Below are 26154 nucleotides of genomic sequence, written 5' to 3' on the forward strand. Positions count from 1 at the left end.
TTAACTGCTTGAATAATGTTTGTAAACACTGATACATGGTTCTTAAAGATCAGAGAAACTAGGAAAAGTTAGATAATTTTCCACTTTCCTTTCCTGGTCTAGGAAATAGGGGAATTTCACATATGCTGATAATTTGAGGAAACATGTGGCAAAAAGTTAATTTGTACTAAATATCACACACTGATTAATTCTTTTACATTCAGCATGCAAATGGGTATAATATTTCAAGTAAAAACATTTTAACATTAGTCTTTGTTCACCATTCATTGTTTTAGAATACAAAAGCAATCTTAATAGATTACAAATGGTATTTTGGAATCATGCCTGTCTGAAGCTTAAGGACTTGACAAGTTGTGGGAACCATGTTGAAATATAGAAAACACCTAGTTATGCATATTTTTTTACTAAATGAAATGTTTAGCCCCATAAGAAGCTAAGTAAAGGTTTATAATTTTAAAAATAGCTTTGAAAGTTGTGATGAACAAAAATATAAGATTACTCATTATGATTGAATATCTAGACTTCTACTGGTAAGGGATTGGGATGGTATAAAATATCAGTTAATCAGATAGAGACTGATCTCTGTACACTTTGAACTGTTTTTATCCTTTCAAAATGTGAGCCAGTAGAATAACATTTTGTTGTGATCTGACAATGTATACTACATTTGTGTACCATGTGATTGTTTCTGATTGTTTTTCTTCAGCACAAAAGTGGACCATGAGTTTCTTTGACAGAGGGGATGCTCTTGGTAAGACATTTTTACAAACTGTTAATCTTTTTAAGTATTACAACTAGACTGGCATGTGTGTCATATGTGTATATAATGCGTGTGTGTGTGCTTAAATTGTACTTACAATAATGATTAATTCATGTGAATAATATATTTACTTTTCTCACTACAATATTCCAAAAGCTATTGATTTATGTTCTCGTATAGCTTACTTGTATGAAAGTGCACAGAAGAACATTGTTTTAATTCCAGTATCAAAATCTGCACAGTATATAAACATGTTTGTGACTTTAACTTGCCTCAAGAAAAACCGTGCGACTATGATATTCTTAATATATTGATTAACATTAGGTTGGGTTTTTCTAATGCACTTTAGAAACACTTTTCAATGTTGATCTAAGATACATTATGTTGTGTAACTATAAACTGTAATATTTACACGTCATTTTTCATTTAAAGCTCTCAAAAAAAGTGGATTTTCTCAACTTCTCCTGTAAAAGCATCTTTCAATATGTTTGTCTATTGCACAAATTGTTATTTTTCTTCACACTTATCACAGTGATCAAGTTTACATTTTCTCACAATTTGTATGAGAGTAAACAGGGTCATCTTTTTGTATAGCCGTAAGTCCAGATGGACTGATGTGTCAAAGTCGAGACCCAAAGTCTTGGCATGGGTGCCGAAGCACAAAAGGTGTACAAGGAAAAGGTAAGCCTTATCAATAAGTCTAAACAACAAACTAAAGAATTGTAAAATGTTTCATAATACAAATACATTACTTATCATGCTGATTTTTAATTTATAAAACTGTTTCCTTTAGAAAATATACTGAACATAGTTTAATAAGGAAATAAATATTGTTAATTGGTCTATTTCACAACTTTCTATGTGTATCCATTGTACCCTTGTGTTATCCAATGTTTGTTTTGTTAATTTTCAAACCCTAACCACCACCACCCCACACACACCCACAGAAGAGGTTTGGAATTACACTTCTATTAAGAGATCTCAAAATGACCTAGTGCTCAAAACAAACAGCAAAACTGTTTGTCATAAACTAAAATTTCTGGTAGTTTTTGCATATTTTGTGAATATTATGTACATTAATATAATATAATTCATGAGTTTGACTGACCACATAATCTCTTTGTACTTCTTTAGAATCTTTAGGTTTAATGTCTCACCTTCAGTACATTGTGTATATCTTCACACAATTTATAGCATTTCAGTTAACATTAAGTCTTTTACATACCAAAATATTTTTTTTTACTGAAATGTTTTCAGATAACTAAAATATTTGCCCATTAATATATTGAGCATTTGTTTTGAATAAGTCAATTTGCAAAGTAATTTTCATGTTTAGATTAAAATTGCTTTTTCTCATCTCAAAAATCTTAAATTCTCTTTATGGAATCCCTGAAACTTCAAAAAAAAAATTCAAATGTTTTTTTAGTAAAACTTTATATATAATCTGTTATTTTCTGCACCTTAACTCAAAATTGGATTGGTCAATTTGACCAATCTCATAACCATCAAAAAATGCATCAAAATCAATCTTGATTACCCTTTTTATCTTCATGTAATAAGTTAACATTGTGACATGAAGCTACATTCATTTACCCTAAGTAACTTTAAGCTGGGAACAGTATACATCTATTTATAATTAAATTTTACTGTTTTATTGTCCATTGAACTGTGATTGTAATGGCATGAGCTGTAGTTAATCTATGAATTACTTGAGGCATGTGTAGCTCACCTGACATTAAATTATATTACCCATGCATTGCTCGTGTATAACTTGTGAAACATTTTCATTATCTTATTAATTTTACTTAATCTAATCTTAACTAACTTAGAGATCCCAATTTTTATTTTAGTTACTTGTATAATAATAATAATAATAAAAAAAAAAAAAATACATACCCAATCCATTCTTCTTGCTATTTATTGTCAAGGACATGTAAGCCTACTTTTTTATATTAATGTTAGAAATGCACTAAATTTTTACTTAATGAAATAATGTAACTAATAACATGCAAAATGTAGTCAAATTTACCCAACTCTCTTTTTTTCTGGTTTTCTAACTGTGTGATAAAAGCTGTTACATATTGGTCCAGGTTAATTGTTTTTCACTGAAATGTTGCTTGTACTCAGAGTGAAATTCACTATCTGTTCAGAACACAGTGTTATGCAGTGCATCTTTTAACAAATAGAAACCTTGACTTTTTATTGGTTACATGTAATATATAATTAAATATGTGAAAGAGCTATTAAGATATTCTCAAAGAGAGGATGTGATGGATGGGTGAGACAGGAACCAAACAAAATTGTAGGATATAAAGATTACGGGTGATGATTCTGTAGTGAATAATTAAACTTCTTTTTCTTTCAAGGGGTGGTGGGGAAAAAAATTGAGAAAACAAGAAGCTTAGAGACACTATATAATGTCACACTAGGGGAAATTCAGGATTTTAAAAAAATGTTTCCTTTTAGAATTAGGAACTTGTATACTATTAACATATGGATTATTGTTAGCTAAGATTTTTTTTTGCTATACTATAAAATAGTAGTTTAATAAAACTTCTGAATATGAGACACTAAAAGTTTGCCCTGCATAGTAAAGGTCGAGGGTTTATGGATCCATACTTTTCACCTGATGAAACTTTGTTTTTGCAGCTAACAGCTATAATCTTATCAAATTTATGATATATGTTCTTAATAATGACATGTCATTAAAGAAAGGAGTTATTTGATGCAATGACATGTGTTGTTTAGTAAACGCTGACAAAGTTGTGGTACTTTGCTTCTGTCAGAAGGATTTAGATGAATCATAACCTGTTTTTGTGTCATTTACATTATCAAATCAAGTAAAATTCAGTGTACACTGTTAAGATTTAACACAAAACAACAAATAATACATGAAATATTTGTCATTATTTTATCGATTGATTAACCAGTTTGTTTTTGATAAGTCACATGCCATGACATTCACTGGTTTGTTTGTTTGGAAAAAGCTGTAAATGTTAAAGGAAAGTATGTAAATGTTCATAACGTTTGTAAGAACCGTTAAAGCTGGAACTTTGATTGTCAGAGAGTTAACCTATGAGTAGTAATTGTTTTATGGATTTAACCACAAAGCTACATAATTGGCTGTCTGTCCTGTGCTGCTGGGAGGGTAATTTGTGTTTTTAAAAACATAATGATTTGCAGTTAAAGTAAGTACAAGTACATGGACTTTTCAGTAGATCAAAATAGGCACTAATATATGGTTTTTAAACAGCTATAAAGGAAGGTTAAGTACTTATTTGCTCATTTTCACAGCTGTTTTCTAAGATTAAGTAAATGCAAAGTGGCCTAAAAGTCACATTTACATCCTGCAGGAAAATACTATTATGAAGCTAAAGTTACAGATGAAGGATTATGTCGTGTGGGCTGGTCCACTCTAGCTGCCAGCTTGGAAGTTGGTAAGTTGGATAATTTATATTTTCAGTAATTTTTTTTTTCACTAGACAAAACTGAGTTATTTGGTCTGACCAAATTCTGTTTAAAATTTTACTAATTTTCAATGTATCCTTTTGAACTTTATGATAATTCACAAAAAAAAAAAAGAAGACTTCTGTGTATACTTTATTTTTTATTTTAATATTGGTAAAAAAAAGTTATGTGCATTCAGGGATTTGAGTCTTTGTTGGACATATATGTAAAGCATTCTACATGTTTACGTAAGTTTTATTATGACAACGTTACTAATATCCTGTCCATGCCTTCTATTAACATAAAACCTTGTGTTAGGTTGAGACTGATGCTTTGTAACTTGACTGCTGTGTTCCATAGCTTGTAATGTTATACAGAGGCTCTGCTACTGGATAGCATGACTCCTAGTGGTACAAAGAAACTGTTAATATGTAGCATGGTTCCAAATGTCACTGACATTCTTCTACTTGGTAACATAACTTCTTGAATTATACTAATACTGAACTACTTGTTGAAGGTTTTGCTTTTTCTAAACTGTCTTTCAGGAACTGATCGCCAGAGTTTTGGTTATGGAGGAACAGGAAAGAAATCTTTTGCTAAACAGTTTGATGACTATGGAGAGGTAATCTTTACACATTCTTTTGAAGTTATTCCATAGTTAAGGAAAGGCTATTAAAACTTTTTTGTTTCTTAAAATGAGACATCCTTTAAAAGATTTGTCACTTTTCTCACTATTATAAAAAATATTGTAGACTATTTCTCTGTAATACATGGTTGACTGTGAAAACATTGCTAAATGTGGTATATTATTCACTCAAAGGACCTTAATGTGTGCAGATTTTTGTTTCAATAATGTTTTAATAAAGAACAATAAGGCACATCAGAAGTATACAAAGCAAGGTAATAGTAAACCCTATAAACATTATTTTTTATATAATATATATCTTGAACAGTTTGTTTTAACTTCTAAAATTTAAATTTAGAAACCTGTATTATCAATCTGTCGTATTTTTATAATGTGGTGAAAAAATTTTTATTTCTAAATGCATAATATAAATGGAAGTAAAGTTCACATATTAAAACCAAATGCATTTTTTTCCCATGTTGTATATAACAACGAGAAATTTTCCTATATTTATCAGTTGTTAATGTTTGACACGGTTTCTATGCTTGTATTTATTTTTGTACACTTTTGACATGTTAGTACCATGATATTTTGAATATTTACATAACATACTGGACATAAAATACTTTAAACTAAAAGAACTAATCTTTTCTGGTGGATTTTTTGTGTGAGGAAATATTGAAGGAAGTTTTTAAATAAAAGTCCTTTTAATGGTTCTTAATTTTTCTGTGTTTATGGATTTTATTTCTTAACCTTATTTTATTATTTCTCACTAGGTATATGGTATTCACGATGTGATTGGATGTTACTTGAATCTTGACAATGGAGTAATTGGTTTTTCAAGAAATGGTAAGCCTTGATTTAGTATTTGTACAGAGTTAATTTCTAGTTAAAAAGCAAACTATTCTGATCATTGTAAGATCTCTTTTTAGGGAAATATGAACAAGATTTATTTTATTTTAGCCACCTCCATTTCTGTTATTCAGCAGTGTAAAATATTTCATTTTACCAAATAATGAAGTACAAAGTAAAGTTTGTAATTCCAAATCCATCATTGTTCCTTTTTTGTTTACATTAACCTCAACTGAAAACTCAGTTGCATTTCTGCCATCAGTAAGTAATTTAAAATATGTTTTTATAAAAATTATGCTTTCCTGTTAAAAGTTCTCAAATTTGACTGATGTAGCAGAATGGGCCTTTAAAAAAAATCCTTGGTCTGAGATGGCTGAGGTTGTTGATTTCAAATTTTAATCCCCTCTGTGTGGATTCCTGTACGTGGTGAGGGGACCTCCCAGGGAAGGTTCTGTTCTATCTGATTACCTTCTCTGGGATCTAAACATCCACCTACGTGTTTGCCATGCGTGGCGACCCGTGAAGGGGAGGAGAGGATCCTGGTGGTTGAGGGGTCCAACCCTAACACACCACTTTGGCCTCAAATTCCTGTAGACGGGCGGCCTTTGGGTGGCCCCCCTTGGGTCAATCGGCTGGTCCACTTGGGCTAGAGTCAACCAAGTACCAGTGTTGGAAGTTCTCAACAGGTGTTGTGGACATTGTGCTTGATGCTGGTGTTTGGGTATAGTGCTCACGAAACCCTGCTGTTGCTGCATTGTCCTTGCGTGACTTTGTAGTGCGTCCCCTTGTAGGGCTCCATGGTGGGTGGGGTCAGTGGGTACCGAAATTTTTCCTTTTTCCTATGGATCCTCTAAAAAATTTAAATAAAACTGTAAAAAAACAGTCAATGGGTAAGCGACCACGTCTTGAATACTCAGAACAGCAATCTTCAACATCAGTAACACACGTAACTCATTTTCTTATTACACTCTCTTTCGGAAAAACCTTTAGGGCAAATGTCCCCTTTTTTTATTCAAAAGGGACTAGAGGGACTTGCTGGCTCTCTAAAGTCAGTAAAGAAACTTTGATCTGGTGACATATTGGTTGAAACATCCACATCCCAACACAGTGAACTCCTTGAATTCAAAGGCAATTGGGGATATATCCTATTGAGGTTACACCCCCTGGTCTCTCCATGCTACCTTGAATTCTTCACAACTTCACCACGAACCATCAAAGTTATTCATTTGTTGAAAGGTTTCCAATGTCAGAGATTTGAAGAACGTTCCAGAGTCAGAGATTCTCCCCTGGTCTCTCATTAGTTATCCTGACTCAAGGAGTTTCATCAGTGAGGCAGATCTCCTGTGCCTCCAAGAGAATCGTTTTCAAAACAAATGAAAAGCCTGAGTTACACTGCCCTTCATCGATCTGCCAGTTTCTTCTGATACATCTTTTCTCCCACCACAAGAGACAAAACTGTTGGACCTGATGATATTCATTATGACATGCTGCACCATCTATCTCCTGCTTTGCTCTTGATGTCCTTCTGATTCTTTTCAACCGGATCTGGCAGGAGAATGTTTCTTGACCTGATGCCTGGCATCATCCCCTCTGGGAAGTGCTATTATTGATGGGAGGGGCCAGGCTATTATTTTACCTTTCTCTAGCCAGGAAAGATCCCAAGATTCCTTCAAACTACCGGCAGACTGGTCCACTTTCACTGCTCTCGCAGAACTTGATCCTGCCGTCAATTGCTTTGACATATGGGACAGGATTGAAAGGTTATTGGACACTACAATTCTATCCCCTCTCAATCTTACTCTCTCATGGTCAGTAGGTGACTGATGTTGAACATCGCTAACACTCTAGGTGAAAGCTTTTGTCGGGTATCTAGCACTTCTGCTTGTTCCTCCACCTTCCTGGCCATCAAGACTTCGGGCAGAGCGATCACCTCTTTCCTTTCAGACTGACTGTTTCTTTGACTATAATTGTCCCTTTACCCTGGTGGAACTAAAATGAGCTGTCTCTGTAAGACATTAGAAAGGATGGTTAATGCTCGTCCTTGTTTGGTTCCTTGAATCAAACAACCTCCTCTCGCCCACCCAGTGTGGGTTCCGTCGACAGCACTCCACCACAGACCACCTAATTCGTCTTGAAACATCTATCGGAGAAGCCTTTCTTAACCGCCAACATCTTTTATCAATATTCTTTGACACAGAGAAGGCTTACGACACAACATGGAGGTATGGCGTTTTGCGAGATCTCCATACATATGTGTTACGTGGCCATCTACCCATGTTTATTAAAAAAATTTTTAATGGACAGGAGATTCCAAGTTCGTGTGGGTTCGACACTTTCCCGTTCTTTTGTACAGGAACTTGGAGTCCCTCAAAGCTGTGTATTGAGTGTTACACTCTTCAGTATAAAGATAAATGCCATCACTGAACAACTCCCTCTCACTGTTGCGAATGGGCTGTATGTCGACGACTTTCACATCTCATGTCAGTCGTCAAACATGAGATATATTGAGCGGCAACTACAAACCGCCCTCAATTGTGTACGGAAGTGGACTCTGGCGAATGGCTTTAATTTCTCTCCCTCCAAAACTGTATGCATGCACTTTTGCCGTCGACGGGGTATTCACCCTGATCCTGAACTTCATATCAGTGAAGTTTTGCTGCCAGTGGTCCCGGAGATCAAGTTCTTGGGGCTTATCTTTGATCGTAAACTAACCTTTATACCACACTTAAAGCAGCTTCGGGTCAAATGCACAAGAGTACTGAACATCCTCCGTGTTCTCTCTTCTACCAGTTGGGGGGCAGATCGATGTTCAATGTTAAAGGTATATCGTGCTCTTATTAGATCGAAACTTGATTATGGATCAATGGTCTATGGCTCTGCCAGACCCTCGGCCTTAAAGATGCTGGACCCCATTCATCACCAAGGACTTCGACTCTGCACTGGGGCTTTCCGTACCTCTCCAGTTCAAAGTATATACATTGAATCTCATGAACCTTCTCTACACCTTCGCGGTTTGCAACTATCTTTACAATATACTTCGAAACTTCATTCCTTACCAAAGCATCCCACCTGGAAATGTGTTTTCCTTCCACGGTGGGCAGTACTTTTTCAGAACAGACGATCTGTCATTGCTCCATTTGGCCTTCTTATCCGGGCGCAATTGGATGAATTGGGTCTGTCCTTGGATAACATTGCATATTCCACAGGTTGGCCCATCCCACCATGGCTTATTACAGCCCCCAAATGTGACCTTTCTTTCAGTCACCTAAAAACGGCAGATATTCCAGATTGGAAGTACCGTTTTTTATTCAATGAATATCTTTCAAACAATCATTCAGTTCCCATTTATACAGATGGTTCCAAATCAGGTAATTCAGTGGGCTCTGCTATGGTTTGCTGTGGGTCAGTAGTTGCATGCAGAATCCCTTCTACAGCTTCTGTGTTCACTGCTGAACTGTATGCCATATCTCTTGCCCTGGATCATATTGCAGCTGAGCAGTACTCCAACTGCACTATTTATACTGATTCGCTTAGTTCTATACTTGCCTTGGAATCACTACACGTTAGCTCACATCCTATTCTCGTTGATATTCGAAACTGACTGGCCCATTTCTCATTAGCAGCTACTTCAATCCAGTTTTTCTGGATACCAGGCCATGTTGGTATTTGCGGGAATGAGCTTGCAGACATGGCAGCTAAATATGTCTGCTTCAGCACCATCACTCCTATGCCTATTCCGTACATGGACTATGGTGTTGTCTTCAAAGCTCGGCTCCGTGCCAGCTGGCAGTCCACTTGGAGTGAGCAACGCGTCAACAAGCTTTTTTCAAGTAAAACCCTATATTGGGCTTTGGCCATCTAGCTTCCGTAAAGTTCGGAAGGAGGAAGTTGTTTTAACTAGACTATGCATTGGTCACAGTTTTTTAACTCATCGTTTTCCTTTATCTGGAACTGATGCACCAATGTGTAGTTTGTGTAACACTCAACTCACTATCAGCCACATTTTACTTTCTTGCCATTGTTACAATTCTCAACGACGGCAATATTTTAAACATATTTTTTCCCAGGGTCAGTCTGTAACATTGGACAGAGTTATTGGTGATGGTGACTCTGTCCACCTTGATAATGTTTTTAATTTTTTAATGGCCATTAATCTTTTTAATCTCATTTAAGTGTTGCATATTTATTCATTACACCTTTTTAATTGTGATTCCTTTTTTACAGTTTTAATCTCTCTCCTTCAATTTGACATTGGACAATGGCCAGAACATTAAATAACTCGACACCAGGACTGGAAAGGCCAACTTCAGGTGACTAACGCTACTGTTTGAACTATCCGTTTGAACTACTCGTTAGTCGTCCTGGCGAGTTGTTATTATACTTTTGCTGCATATCATTTCACACTTTTACTACTTAACTTTTTAGTACTGGCCATATTGACTCATAACCCGGAACCAGGACTGGAAAGACCAACTTCAGGTGACTGATGGTGGTTCTTATACTTACCTGTTAGTCTTCCTGGTGGGTTATGATCATTACCATTCTGCTACAGGTAGTACTTTACAACTTTGTTGACTGGATGTCAACATTGGTTTTTTACGCCATTTTCTGTTTTAATTGCCATTTTGCTTTTATCTTCAATTACTTTTACAAATTTTACTCCATTTACTTGACTTTTTTCTTTTCCTGGACATTTGGCTACTCATTATTACGATTTTGCGGAGTGTCTTTTAAAACTTTTATTCTTTTACATTTTGATAATAGCTGCTATGACACATAACCCGGAACCAGGACTGGAAAGGCCAACTTCAGGTGATTGACGGTGTTTCTTGAACTTACCTGTCAGTCTTCCTGGCGGGTTATGATCATTACCATTTTGCTAGAGTAAATATTTTACAACTTTGAAGACTGGATGTCACCATTGGTTTTTACACCATTTTCTGTTTTAATTGCTGTTTTGTTTTTACCTTCATTTACTTTTACAAATTTTACTCCATTTACTTGACTTTATCTTTTTACTGGACATTTGGCTACTGATTGTTACAATTTTGCTATGTATCTTTTAAAACTTCTATTCTTTTACATTTTGATACTGGTTGCTATGACACATAACCCGGAACCAGGACTGGAAAGACCAACTTCAGGTGACTGACGGTGGTTCTTGAACATACCTGTTGGTCTTCCTGGCGGGTTATGATCATTACCTTTTTGCTAGAGTAAATACCTTACAACTTCTTATACTCTGCCTTCTATCTTAACATTGTAGACTAGCTGTCAACATTGGTTTTATACTTTTTTTGTTTTACCTTCATTTCCATTTATGTCTATTACTACATTTATTTATTTATTTTTATTTTTTTACAGAATGTCTGGTGCAGATAGCCTTGCTGCTTTGTGCCATAAAACACTAAATCAATCAATCAAATTTTAATCACTTGTTAAAAGTGACATGTGAAAAATTATATATTTACAGCTTGTCTTTCTTTGAGAACAGAAAAAAGTTAAACCATAAATGTGTGTATAAAATAAATATATATGTAAATTAATCTGATAATTAGCCATTTTTTTTACTTTATTACTGTTTCTTATCTTTCAAAATTGGTATATCATGTAGGAAAATACCTTGGAGATGCTTTTAAGATACAATCAAACCTGATAAAAAGTGCTTTTTTTGCTTCAGTAGTGTTAAAGGTAAGGTTTGTTTTGTCCTGAAACTTTTTCTTTATATATAAATTGTAATTGAAAAAAAAAAGTGAATGCTTAATGATTTGTTGTTTTTAATATTGGTTTGGGAATATCAGTAAGAAAAACTTGGCAGTCAGCCTTTCCAATTAGTATTAAAGATGGTGATGAATTTTTTCTACTAGTATCAACAATAAAATTATTAGCACTGAATCTTTTCTATTTGTATATAAAAAAAAAAAAAAGACATTAATGGAAGACACTTGGAAAGCTTCATCAAAGTCTAAAACATCTTGCATCATGTTATTTCCAATTAAAAGCAGTTATGCTACTTAATGAATTAATCAAACTTTTTATTTGAACTTCCATAATATTGTACATTTTATTTCTATTTACTTCTCCATATGGATTTTATAACCATTCTCAATTTCTCACCTTTTGAACAACTTCCTCAGGGAAGTTAAGGATGTTGGAATTTAGATGTCTGTGTATGTGAGTAGTCAGATGATGGGGTAGAGATGGTATTTGTAGATTTTGTTTTAGTTTTATATATCCACAATGGCCTTGGAATGCTAGGAAGATCAAATCTCAAAGGATATAAGGAATGATGCTAGTCAGTTTTTAGGTGTCTGAGAAAATTTATAGAAATTATAACAGATTTTTGTTATTGACTGGGTTTTATAGTCCATTATGGATTCATAAGTTATTGGTTTTTCAGTGATGATGAGAGAACCCACTTGTAGAAAAGAATATATATGTAAAAACGGCTCGTTTGGGTTGAGAAAATTTTTTTACGTAGAGGAGCGAACAACGTTTCGACCTTTTTCAGTTAACCTCTTCCTTTCTTTGTAAGCCTGACGATGACCGAAGAAGGTAAAAATGTTGTTCGGTTCTCTACTTAAAAAAATTTCTCAACCCAAACGAGCCTTTTTAACATATATCGTTTTTTTTGTTTTGTTTTTTGTTTCTAGGAATTAACTGTAATATACTAATCAGTGATGACAAGAAAGCCCACTTGTAGAGAAAAATATGTGTGTAAAAATGGCTGGTATGGGTTGAGAACATTTTTATGTAGAGGATGTATTTTACTTACAAAGTCATCATATTCAAGAATATCCAGCAGTGATACTACAGCTGGGTAATCAGTAGTATTTGTTAATGTAGGTTTATTAGATACATATCCTTTGAAGGTCAACATTCTTTTTGTCTGAAACAATATTTTGTGTGAAACATTTTTAAGATGATATGAATGTTTCCTGGTTGGTGAATGACTTGCTGATTTCAACTAAGTACCACCTGGAGGCCACCATCACACACATGCACACGATTATTGGGTGACTTTGATTACGTAGATAGTTTGAATACTCAAACAATTATGAACAGTCTCTAATTTCAACTGATAGATTATTTACATTACAGTTTTGTTGTTTGTAATTTCACTTAATGTTTAGATAGCTGTCAGTTATTGGAAAAACAGATTTCAGTAATTTGATTTCAATTGATTATTTCATAACGTTAATTGGTTTAATCATAATTTTGGGGAGCAATTAGTCTTGTGAATTATTCAACCAAAAAAATATATAAAGTACTAGACAAAATTAAATGTGAAGCCTAATCCATTGAATTAACTACTTGTTATTGAGGCATAGTTTCATTCTTTTGATTAGTCCTTGTGCAGGGTTGCATGTTAAGGGTAAAAGCATACAAGTCCATTGATGATTGTTAAACAGAAGATTAAACCTTGCATCTACTGTGTAACTTGCCTTGTCTGTACAGACTTTTGGAACCTCATTGCAAAATAAAAGAAATTTAGTTCTAAATTGTTAAAAGTACTGATTTGTATTGTTAATTTATGTAACTTAACGAATTAGTTAACATCAACAGAAGTTGTTAATAAGATAATTTCTGTATTAGAAACTTTTCTCAGTGTATATAAACATCCAATATTTTTTTCTTCTAAGAATGCTGAGATGAAGTTTAACTTTGGAGAAACCCCTTTCCAGTTCCCACCTTCAGTAAGTAAAACTGCATATTGTAAGAATGTGTTTATGTCTGAAGTTTTGGTTTTACCAGAAGTGTTTGTTTTAGTGTTTTATATGGACTCCAAACACATTGTAACTGTAATTGAGTATATGTTGAACAAAATTCAGAATGTAGATTTAGGTTAGATTGAACATTACTTATATATTAGAATACATAGTGGGTAAAAAATAAATAAAAATTGTTATAACATAAATTTTGTATTCTGGTGACATCAGTATTCTGACCTTCGACTAAAATGGTGTAAGCCTTATTTGTGCATTTACTGTTAAGTAGAATATTTAACACAAGTTTTCACTGTAATTGGGGAGAAGTGTAACATCAAAACATCCAGAATTCATGTAGATCCTGTAATCTACATGATGATTACATGTAGATCCTGTAATCAGTGATCTCTGTTTATTGGTTACATCTGTCAAACATTTTTATTCTTTGCTTATTTTTTAATGTAATACGAAAACTGTATTTACTGAATCTTACTATTTGTTTAAGTTTTCATACTTGATTTTGTATATTAGTAAGTATATCATGTCTTTTTCAGTCAGTCTCCAGATGTCACCTTTATTTTACTTAAATCTTTAAATATAATTTTTAAATTTACATAATTTAGCCATTGTTTAAGTAAAATATCTCCAGTGCCTTTTCATGTTCACTCTTGCCAATGGCTACATTTATACTGGAAGTGAAATGCTTGCAACAGTATGTGAAGTAGATATTTTCTGGAAACCAGATGACTATGATGTCACTCAACTATATAAGGGAGTTCAGTGACATCATTTACCCCTGAAGAAAAAAAGTCCACCTTTCAAAAGTGCTTTTATTCATTTATATGAAGACTTCTTGAGTCTGTTTTTCTAACATTGCAAATATATTACAACGTTGTTTCATAAGTTTATTTCGGATGATATTTTGATAAGTGGCAAGTGTTTTCGTAGTTATAAGGTTGAACTTTAACCTTCTACACATGTGGAAAAAAAGACAATAATTGTCTTGGTAGCATGTCAAAACAACCAGCTTTCATTGGGTCCTGTAGGAAAAAAAAACTAGATACCACAGGTATTTTAACCTCTTTGTTTTTGTTTTATTTCTAAGTGTAAGCCTATTTTCTTTCTCTCTAGGATGGATATGTGGCATTTTGTAAAGCCCCTAAGGATAACATGGTTGTTTCAACTATCACTGGTATGTTTGGACTGTTTTTATGTAAGGCAGATAAATTAAGCTGTTTTCTTGTTAGTGTAGCAGATATTATGCAAATGTTAACTGTAGGATAGTTTTTGTATTGAGTTAAATTAAGACTTTGATCTTAAATAAACATTGTAGTTCTTCCCAGAGGAGTGTATTTGTTACCAGTAATCATTAGCAACATGTAAGGTATTTTTGTATTGAGGTAAATTAAGACTTTGATCTTAAATAAACATTGTAGTTCTTCCCAGAGGAGTGTATTTGTTACCAGTAATCATTAGCAACATGTAAGGTATTTTTGTATTGAGGTAAATTAAGACTTTGATCTTAAATAAACATTGTAGTTCTTCCCAGAGGAGTGTATTTGTTACCAGTAATCATTAGCAACATGTAAGGTATTTTTGTATTGAGGTAAATTAAGACTTTGATCTTAAATAAACATTGTAGTTCTTCCCAGAGGAGTGTATTTGTTACCAGTAATCATTAGCAACATGTAAGGTATTTTTAAATGAAACCTGGGTTTTGTGAAGATAAATATTTAATGCTAAACTTTAAATGTTAATATCAGAAGAAACAAAATTTAATTTACAAAGTTCAAAAAATTTCAAAACCACAAAGGATGAAGCAGCAAAATATCATACTCAAGACAGATTTTTGAATGAAGTATGGGAAATATTTTTGAATTTTATAAAAACAATGTGAACTCTCTTCTGTCTCAAATGAAACTGATATTAGCTAGTGTGATTGAAAGTAAAACTTTTAACATAGTTCTACAAACTAACAAGTTGTGTGATGTTTTTTCTTGATTTTGTTCCATAGGAAGTTCTACTGGTGCTCCTAGGATTGTTCAGAATTCACCACAGGCAATTATTATAGAAGTAAGTAATCCATTCATTTGATTTAAATATACTTTTGTGGAATACTGTTTATTATTGACTTGGGTCTGTTTCTGTTTTCTTTGAAAGAAGTTTTTATTGTGATTAAACTTTGTTTTAATAAATTTACGAACTGATAAACTGGAAGTTACTAGAGTACACAATATTCACAGTTTAAAAACACATTTTATAGACAAAATGAAAACAAGCTTAAACTAAGTAAAGGTCTACTTAGTCATTTCTAACTTAAAAGTAAATATGCTCAATATTTGGATGAGGAAACTTTATTTGCTTAAAAAGACCTATGGTTCATATCTTTGTTTATTAAATGACTGAAAAATATGTTTAGGCTTCTGTGAGTGTTACGAGATGATCCTCAGTTTAATTCTGTCTCTGCACTGATGAAGCTATAGCATGATGTTTGTGAATTATACTGTAGAATCAGTGGTATACACTAACCTTTTCTCCCTGTGGCCCTGCACAGATGTTTGCCTTCTCTCTCTATATATATGCTTCTCCACAAAATCTCCAAGTATTTAAGTGGTTATATTGTAAGTTGTGTTGTGTAGATCGCATGACAGTCATATAACTATCACACATCTTGAACATGATAATGTGTCATCATTAATCCCCTGACATTCACTGTTTTACATGTTCAGCTGTATGTTGCTGTTTAGCAATGATAAACTTGGAATTAAAAATAAAATTCTGTGCAGTAACTTGTACATATAGTTTCTTGCCCTATCATCCCAAAGAATGACAGTTGCTATCAGAGAAGTTCGAAGATTTATTGCAAGTTCTGAATATTTAGCATGTTCAACTTTCCGATACCAAAATGAACGAATTAGTAACTTGAGACGTAAATGATTTGTGGGTGCTACCTTTAGTAAATTGGAAGTGACATTAAAGAGCAAAAAATTCTATTGGGAAATCATAGACATGTTTAAGTAGCTTTGAAACTATGTAACAAAGATGAGCATAATAGTAAAGTTACCAGGGAATAAATACCATTTACCAAAGTGAAGGAATTCAGTAAATACTGTGATCAGTCACTCAAAGATACGTTGGTTGTTGTAAAGTATTTAATTTTATTATCATTAAAAAATTATAGGACTACTAAACCAACAAAAGATCGTGACTGTATCAGGTTTTGTACAGTAGAGAGAAGTTTAAATTCCATTTTAATTTAACACGATCTTCAGATGTTATATGTGCTATCTTATGCACATTTCATTTAATATTGTCTTGGTTTGACTCACACTGATTATTGCTTGACTTTAATTTCACAAAATATTTTCTTTATTTTAAGTAGACCTAGATGTGAACAAAATTGTTTTTAACGTTTCATATTTTAAGGATAACATTCACCCCTAGTGGCACAGCAGTATGTCTGTGGACTTGTACCATGAGAAACTGGGTTTAGACACCACTGGTGGGTAGAGCACAAATACCTCATAGTATTACTTTGTGCTTAATGAGTAACACCTTCAAAGATCCAGTTATATCTTTAGAGCAGTTTTTTTTACTTATTTTATATTTTTCTTAAGCTCTTCCAAGATTTCAGGTTTTATATCTTAGTGTTGTTGGGTTATGTCTCAATTTTAACTTTTTATGGTGACTAAAACACATTTCTGACATCTCATAATACACAGGTCAAACTAAAAAATTATACATGATTATTTCCATTATCAATGTATCCATTATTTGTGGTTATGTTTTCTTTTTATAAACATTCAGTTTTCTTTATTATGAATGAAAGAACTGAATAAACAACTGTATAAGAACATTACAGAAATAATTGTGCTCAAAATGAAGAACTTAGTACATTATTTTATAATAACACGAGAAGTAAATTTAGTATCAAGTCTAGCGTGTTAGTAACAAGAAATATAAATACCTTTTTTGTGACTTAGCATCAAGTCATCAATGGTAAATATTCAGAGTGAAGAAAACTGAATGTTTTTCATCACTTACCTGTTCCTGTTTGACACTCTTCATATCTTATTTATGTATTTTTATTTTTTGCATTTTTAGCCATCACGAGAATTGGCGGAGCAGGTGAGTTTTTTAAGTTCTTTCATTTGTGCCAAGCAGTTATGGTTTTTGTATATATCTGAATAGAAGTTATTTTCTACAAGTATTAGATTTGTTGATATAATGTTAATAATTGATAATAGTTTATATAAACAACAAAATGAATGTTTAAATAGTGCTAAGTTTAGTCACAAGGGGAATTTATATGGACAGTCTTCTTAGTTACAAGGAGTTAGCGAGACAGATGTGTCATGCATAGTTTTATGGTTTACAATGTTGGTCATTTTTTTTGGCTAGATCCATATAAGGTCAAGGCATTATTCTGTGGGAATGCAGTTTGTTTGGCATCTTCAACTTTTAAGGATTTTTCTCTTAATAAATAGTTTGTTTTTGTTACTTTAGTCACTTGTAATCATTTATTGTTCTACAGACCAATATCCTTAATCTTGAGTGCATAAGGGATGTGAAGTAAAATCATACCTTTTTTATAGTATTAAAACTTACTTGGTAATAATAGTAACAGCCAGACCTGGCCAGGTGGTTAAGACACTCAGTTCGGAATCTGAACGTCATGGATTCAAATCCTCATCTCGCCAAACATGCTCATCCTTTTAGCTGTGGAGACATTATAATGTGATGGTCAATCTCACTATTCATTGATAAGAGTAGCCTAGGAGTTGTGATGATTAGCTTTCATTCTTCTGGTATTACACTGCTAAATTAGGGACAGCCTATGCAGTTACAGCAACCTTAGGATTGTTACATAAGCAGTTGTTATTAATATATCTATTTTTGCAGACTCTGCAGTGTATTGTAAACTTCAAGAAATACATAAAAGATCCAAGTGTCAGGTAAGAAATTACTTGTCTATAGTTTAAACAATCCTACAAATATCAATAATAGCATATAGTCTAATATTGAATATCAGAATGTTTTCATTAGGTACAGTTATTGTCAATGTAACTTAACATTCCCTAAAAATAATTGTTGAAAATGAAAGTTTTGACATAAGATATCAAATCTCTATAGCTACAAGTTAGTTTTTAAGGCAAACTTGTTATAACTAAAAAATGTGCATTTGGAAAATTGGCAACTACTGTAACATTGTTGCCAAAGGTGTCCTTCAGTGTATGTAACATAAAGGTTTAGTGTACCCAGCTAAAAATTTTGTTTAACTATTTCTATACCAATTAAAGTAGCATAAGATCTTAAAACTTAATATACTATTAAAATATGGATTATTAGCTAAGTTCATAATTCTCCGAAACGTTATTTGAAACAATCCTAAATTTCCCTTTGTGTGACACACACTCTCAGCATGTCATTATTCTTTGTTTATCCACCATCCCTTAAAAAAATTAAATGTCAGTTACTGTGTTAAATTATCATTGTTCAGATAAACCACATTTATTAGTCATCAACTTCAGTTAAAACTATAAAGTTAGAAAGTCGGACCGTTCCTGTGACATTTTCTTTTTCATAATTCCTAACTAGTTCTCTTACATTTAATCATGTATTACCTATAACCAATAGAAACTCAAGGTTTTAATTTCATGTGACATGTTGCATAACATTATGTTCTGAACAATGAAGCGTCAGTTATGCTCGGAGCATAAACATTGCTCGTGTAAGAAAGTTAACAACTATTTTGGATGAATTTGTAATGACAGTTATTGCAGAATTACAAAACCAAAACAATTTTTTGAGAACTTGGGGAATTTCTCTACTTCTTGCATGTTGTTAGTCTAGATTGTTTATAGCATTATTTAATTAAATCATTATTATAAAGTACAATATTAGGAATAGTATAAACAAAATTAGGGTTAACTCTCTGACAACCAAGAGCAAAAAAGAAGACAGGGTAAGTAGTTTATTTCTTGTTTATCATGTTTATTTTTATGTATAATTCTAAAAGTAAGTAAAATGTAAAAATAAGGATATTTTTAGGTTAGTTAATATCACATTAAGTAAAATGAATATAATTTTCATGAGGTATGCGTGCAAGCTGCTTGCATTAATTGTAATAGCTTGTGGATTATGTAATTTGATAATGTAACATGAGCTGCATATGTCCCAAGTGATTTACAACTTATAATGCTGCAGATGGTAGTTAATCATGGTTCAGAGGGCAATAAAACTTAATTATAAATAGATGTGTTCTCTTAAAAAATTTAGAGGTACTTGAGATAAATGAATGTAGCTTCGAGTTATAATATATGGTCTTTCTAGAAGGAAAAAAAGGCAATTTATTTTGTTTTTTATAGTTATGGTATCAACCAAATTGACCAATCCCATTTTATGTTAGGGTAGAGAAAATAACAAACTTTAAAGGTTTACAGAAAAAACATTTGAAATCTATTTAGGAAGTCTTGGGAATTACATAAAGGAAGTTTGAGATAAGGAAAACTTTAATTTTAACATGAAAATAAGTATTCAATATATTCATGGGCAAATCTATTTTATTAAGTATTTCACTAAAAAAAAAATTTTTGTGTGTGTCAGACTCAAAATATTAACTGAAATACTGTCAAATTTTATAAAGATGTACACACCATATTGCAAGTTAGAAGTATTAAACCTAAAAAGACTGAGTACAATGAGGTCACGTAGTTGGTCATATAGACCTAGCCTGTGTGGAGAGAATTAATGTATATAGGATGTCATCCTCTTACTAGGGAATTCGGTATGTCTGATCCAAATATTGGTATCTGTTACAAGATTCTAAGCTTATTGGCACACATTAATTATAAAAGCCTTTTAAACACATCTCAATCACACTAAATTTTTTACTGTGGTTAGACCGTGTGTGTGTGTGCGTGTATTGACCATAAGAGATCATGAAAATTGAAATCTGTATAGCTAACCCTAATCTTCTAAAGTAGATTAATTAACCTGAGATTTGGACTGTTATCTTAGATTGTGTGAAGCTGTTTTTTGGTACTTGCATGTATAAAAAGAGAAACCAGGTAAGACAGAGAAATTTGTTTAGCTTAATGGATAAGTTACAAATGAAACGTAACTGAGAGTAAGTAGTTACACAAGAAATGATTGGTTAAAAAATCAAGTATAAGAAAAATATTGTTTTGACATTGCTAGAATCTGTTCTTTTGTCACCAAAATAAAGTAAAATAATTAAAGTTCTTGATATTAAGTGTGAATTAGAAATGTTTGTGCCAGATCAACCAAAGAATGTTAGTTATTCAATGACAGTTATAAACATAGCTCAAAAACCAACAAATGCTAAAAACATAACAAAGAAGCAACATAAGATGACCTATTTCTACTTCATAAGTGAATAATGACAGTTAAAATTTTGGATTTGCATGAAAGCCAGGGTAGAAATATTTGACTTTGAAGCACCACATAGCAGGGATATTAAGTATTGTTTAACAAATGTGTGCTACTAGATTAATGTGGTAGGTATGTTTTGTTTTGTTTTAACTTTGTGTTTCAATGGAATAACTATATATCTTGCATTTTTATCAAACATGTTTTTAGATGTTTATCTAATGTGAAAAACTGTATTTTCAAAATGGTGACTTGTTGAATTTCTCAACTGTCTTAATTTACAATAAAAGTTCTGGCATTGTCTATGTCTAACAGAGAGATTTTGGTGATTGGTGGTATAGCAGCAAAGGACCAGATCAGTGCTTTGCAGAGTGGGGTAAGTGAGTTGAAATATTGTTATATCAAGGAAAGGAATTTTTTGGTGATGTCTGTCTTGGGTCAGTTTATTGAATTAGGAATTAATCAGTCGGTTGGGTTTAATTGAATATTGTCTGAACCATATTTGTACCACTTTGTTTTGTGTGTCCATAACTCTTGGTCGCAGGGTCCTTAACATACAAAGTACATAAAATAAAATAAAAATACTACCAACATCAAACTGAATTCCAGTAGTCACTGTTATGGTTCATCGTTTATCCTACAAACAAAATGAGCAATTTGTTTTGGTCAGGTCTTTATCATGAGTACTGTGTAAATGGACAGAAACAATTATACTATTGTGATACATGAAAGCTCACCAGTAGTTGTCATCACAACAGAATTAATTTTAAAAAATGGGACAGGATGAGCCATTATAAAAAATGTTGGCTTAAAAACAAACTAGAATAAATAGAGATGGTGTGAGTCTCAAGTCAGTAATGTAATTGTTTTCAAGATTGGATATTTGGAAATTGAAAAGAAGGGAAACTGTTAAATAATGAAACTTAAAAAAAATAAAATAAAACTTTTTAATATTTGTAATCTGTCCTGTTTTTTGTTTGTTTTTTAATAAGTGTATTGTTGAAACCTTTAGCTTGTTTGCCATCTGTTACTGTAGTCATCTTGCATACGTAGATTGGTTTTCTTGGTACTTTTCAAATAAAATATGTTCCTGTTGTTTTACACCATTACTGAACGTATTAAAACTGTAGATAACCTTGTGTTAGTTTTTTTTCATTTTAATATGTAAAAGTCATTTTACCACAGGTAGACATTGTTGTTGGGACACCTGGTAGACTGGAGGACTTGATCTCCACAGGACAGCTTTCACTGACTCAGGTAGATATGTTGATTATTTCATTCTCTTTAAGTGCATTTCTGAACCAATAGTACTTGAAATCAGTTCAGAATGGAGATGTTGTAATATTTTGAATTAGAATATAAAGATGAAATTTAATTTTCTAGTCAGTTTTTAAGTCAACTGACATCAACTAGTCCACAGTACAGCTGATAACCATCCAAATCTTACTTTGACTGTTCAGAATGTTTCTGTAGCTAAATTGACTGGCATTAATAAGATGAAGCTGATAAATATTTGTGGCTATTTTAGGAATTGCAACTGTATATTTCTGTTTTGCAATCCATTAAACTACTTTTTCACAGATATGCCAAGTTTTTAGGGTTGTCTGCTTTGTTTAAAGATAATTTATTCCAATTGAGTTAAGAATATTATTTCTAGACAGTAGTATGATGTTGAGGTAATGTAGAAAGTTTTGTTTTCCAACAGTTGACATTCATGAAGGGATGGTTTACATGACACTGTTTTAGATTCATGAGAGAAACATAATTTTGGCTTGTAGTTATCTAAGAATAACATACGTTGATTTATCAGTTTGTGTACTAAATTATAAATGGGTTTAGCACGGCTAGGGTGCTTGATTCTCAATTTGATGATCATGGATTCAAATCTCCATCCCATCATACATGCTTGCCTTTTCACCCTTGAGTGTTATTATGTGATGGTCATTCCCACTGTTTGTTGGTAAAATAGTAGCAATGGAATGATGACTATCTACCTTCCATGTAGTCTTTCATTGCTGAATTAGGGATGTCTAGTGCAGATACCTCTCGTGTAGCTTTGTGCACAGATCAAGAACAAACTAAATTAGGATTCACTTTTACAATTTGATAACCAATAATTTGTCTCGCATTATATCTAAGATTGGGCTCTACAGTTTTATGTATACATAAACCCTGATATTGCATACCATTCTCACTTTTTTAGGGTCTTAATAGTTTCTAAGTGAGCCTGGCTTTGTTCCCATCCATTCTCGAGCATCTTTAACATATGTATCTCGGCTTAACATAGGCAGTAGTACATCATGATGAAAATCATTAGTAAAGCAGGTAAACATTCATGAAGAATGAAAGTTGCTTGCAATTTGAGAGAATTATTGTATCTGTGTTTTACTGATTTTGCTGTCACGATTCAAATGCTTCTTTACTCTCCAATAGTAGATGTATTGTAAAACAAAGTAACACTTTTATATGCTAACTTCAATATTTTTTTCTCTACCACTAGGTTCGATTCTTTGTGTTGGATGAAGCTGTAAGTGTCATTATCACTCATTACTTTTAGCAGTTGTATAGTCCTATCCTTCAAGCTCTTCTATAATTTTCAATCTGGCTACATCGTTTAAAACTGTTCACTTTTTCTTGAATTTATGTGTCCTGAAATCCATTAACTTGCAAATTTCATATTTTATATTCTTAAATTTTTACTTTTATACATAACCAAAAATGTACAAAATTCTTTTACAGTTATAGTTCTTCTATCTATACAGGACGGGCTATTAAACATGGGATATGGAGACTTAATTAATCGTATCCATCAACAAATTCCAAAAGTTACAGCTGATGGTAAGAGACTGCAGGTAAGAATAGATAAAAGTATAAACTCTCTATACACAGTAAGAAAACAGTGTTTGTTAGTGTAAGAAATCTTTAACATGTAATTATATAAATCTGAACTAAAGACAGGCAGGTAATTTCTTCTGAACAAAGTTTAACTATTGATGTATGTAATGCAGGAACTTTTTTTACATTTGGATTTATAAAGGGCCTTATGTCTCAATGAATGATGTCTATTGGTTACACATTAATATCAGATTTTGATTAAAAGCTGACATGTACAATTAATAATATACTAACAGGGCAAAATGGTATAGATTCTGTGTATCTTTGTAAATGAAAAGCATATTTATTATTTTATTGCATGAATTGAATAAGAGCTGCAATGTTATATTTACAGATGGTTGTATGTTCTGCTACTCTCCATTCATTTGAAGTGAAGAAACTTGCAGTAAGAATTACTCTCAGATTTATTTATAATTACTTGTGTAAATTTAAGTCTGTTTTGACTAAACAGCAATGTAATGTATTTTTCAAACACTTGTAGTTTTAAATGTTAAAGTTCTATTTTGGAGCACTGTGAAATTCAACATTTTTTTGTCTAAATCTGGTGCAACTTCTGTATTGTGATAACCATAACTGAACACAACATTTAAAATATCATCACAAAGATAACTTGCTGTTGTGAGCATACAGCTGGTTTAGAAACTATAAATTATGCAACGTTTTTAAGGTTAAAATGTAGTGAAACATTTGCTTAACCCTATATTCATTATTTAGTCTAAGTGGGTTGAATTCATGCCTCTGGTTAGGTGTCTTGACATAGTTGAACTCTTCTCTCTCTAGATGGTTCTGTCAGTGCACTTTTATTTGAGCTCTAAGTCTGTGAAACAACATGCATCCTGAACTTTTGGAAGTTGTTTCTATTTCTTTGTTTTCTTTCCCAAGTTTATTTTTACTACTGTTATTTTTTATTAAACTATGAAAGTCTGAGGAAGTAAACTTGTAATATCAAACAATAGCTGTTAAGAGCTAATACTGAAATAATAGTTAAAGGTGACTTAGTTGGGAAGGTTTTAATCTTGGTCTGTGTAGTTTTATGAATTACTATAAGCACCTGTTAAGAAGTTTTTTTTGTTTGTTGTTGTTGTTTTTTTTTGGGGAGGTATCTATTTGTAGTTTCACCTATCAAGACAAACACTAAGTCTCCTGCCAGGATTTGGCATAACTTCAACTAAGAACTATCAGTTTTTCATTATTCCTTCAATATGTTTTATGATAAGTTTAAAACCTAATATTCAACAGACATCTATTATGAATATTTTTTTGGTATCAATAAAACTAAGTAATGCCAGTGTAGGGTTTTTATAAAACGTGTTGTGTAAAAGTTATTGTAATAGTGTATGTTCTTTGTCTTTAGTTTGATATCTTCTAAAACTTAATAAATATAGTTGTTACTTTTTAATTCTCTGTAGTTCAGCTACTTTGTAATAATTATAATTTTGTTTTTATGCTGCAGGAGAGGTTGATGCACTTCCCTGTCTGGGTTGATCTGAAAGGAGAAGACAGTGTACCAGAGACTGTTCATCATGTTGTAAGTATCCTTTACATACAGAAAGTATTGTTACATGTTTTACTATAAATTGTCATGTTATGATTCTTCAGAAACTCTACTTCATGTTTATAATAAACATTCTTTACACTAGAGGTTTGTTTCCATAGTTTACCTGAAATTTCTCTTGTGAATATCTAGCACAACAAGTAGGTCTACGGACTTATGACACGAAACTGGGTTTTGGTACTCATTGGAAGCAGAGTACATATAGCTGATTGTGTAGATTTGTTAAATTTCAAACAAATAAACAAGAAATATTTATAATATTTTCAAAGATACTGAAATAGTTGCAAAAGTAATCATAAATTGCTGTTACTAAGAGAAGTTAGCTTTGAAAGGTGACAGGTGAGAGAAATGGAAATTGCTTCTATGTTTTACAAAACATAGAGTAGACGGTGAAAATGTATCTTGGGTAGGTAACTGAATATAGACAATCAGGAGAAGGAAGAATCAGTACTAACTTTAGGTGAAGATAATTGTAGTGATAGTAGAGCAAGTAGAAAGTTTTAAGGTAGTAAATGTTAGTGAGAGAAGAAAATTATAAAAGATGCATCTGAGTATTAAATAATGTTACTTGTGTAAGGAAAACAAAGATCACAAGTAGTTTGAAAGAAGGAAGAAATATCCAGAATATTTAACAAAACAGTATAAAAACTAGGTAAGAAATAAAAGATTTGGGAAAAAAAAAAGAAATATTGAAAGTTCTTATGTAATGAAAGGAATTGAACAACGAATATATTAAAGAATTTACACAATCGAGTTGATAGAACAGTGAAGGTGTGTATGTGTGTTTTCTTATAGCAAAGCCACATCTGGCTATCTGCTGATCCCACAGAGGGAAATTGAACCCCTTATCTTAGCATTGTAAATCCCTATACTTACCACTGTACCAATGGGGGAGGGCAATAGTGAAAGAACCTTTTGA

At 32.4% G+C, this 26154-nt stretch overlaps 1 protein-coding gene across 1 annotated transcript in view; it reads left to right on the forward strand.

Annotated features, from left to right (window-relative positions):
- LOC143238240 (ATP-dependent RNA helicase Ddx1-like) overlaps nt 1-26154 on the forward strand; it is a 54410-nt gene that overhangs the window by 10308 nt on the left and 17948 nt on the right. Inside the window, 17 exon segments of the mRNA XM_076478297.1 lie at nt 707-751; nt 1355-1441; nt 4114-4197; nt 4753-4829; nt 5609-5681; nt 11299-11375; nt 13328-13381; nt 14525-14585; nt 15408-15466; nt 17498-17521; nt 18296-18348; nt 21101-21161; nt 21971-22042; nt 23286-23312; nt 23548-23637; nt 24015-24065; nt 25134-25208. Of these exon segments, the coding sequence (XP_076334412.1) occupies nt 707-751; nt 1355-1441; nt 4114-4197; nt 4753-4829; nt 5609-5681; nt 11299-11375; nt 13328-13381; nt 14525-14585; nt 15408-15466; nt 17498-17521; nt 18296-18348; nt 21101-21161; nt 21971-22042; nt 23286-23312; nt 23548-23637; nt 24015-24065; nt 25134-25208 (1070 nt within the window).

The sequence above is a fragment of the Tachypleus tridentatus genome, chromosome 13, assembly GCF_004210375.1.
Source record: "Tachypleus tridentatus isolate NWPU-2018 chromosome 13, ASM421037v1, whole genome shotgun sequence".
In the NCBI taxonomy this organism is placed as follows: Eukaryota; Metazoa; Arthropoda; class Merostomata; order Xiphosura; family Limulidae; genus Tachypleus; species Tachypleus tridentatus.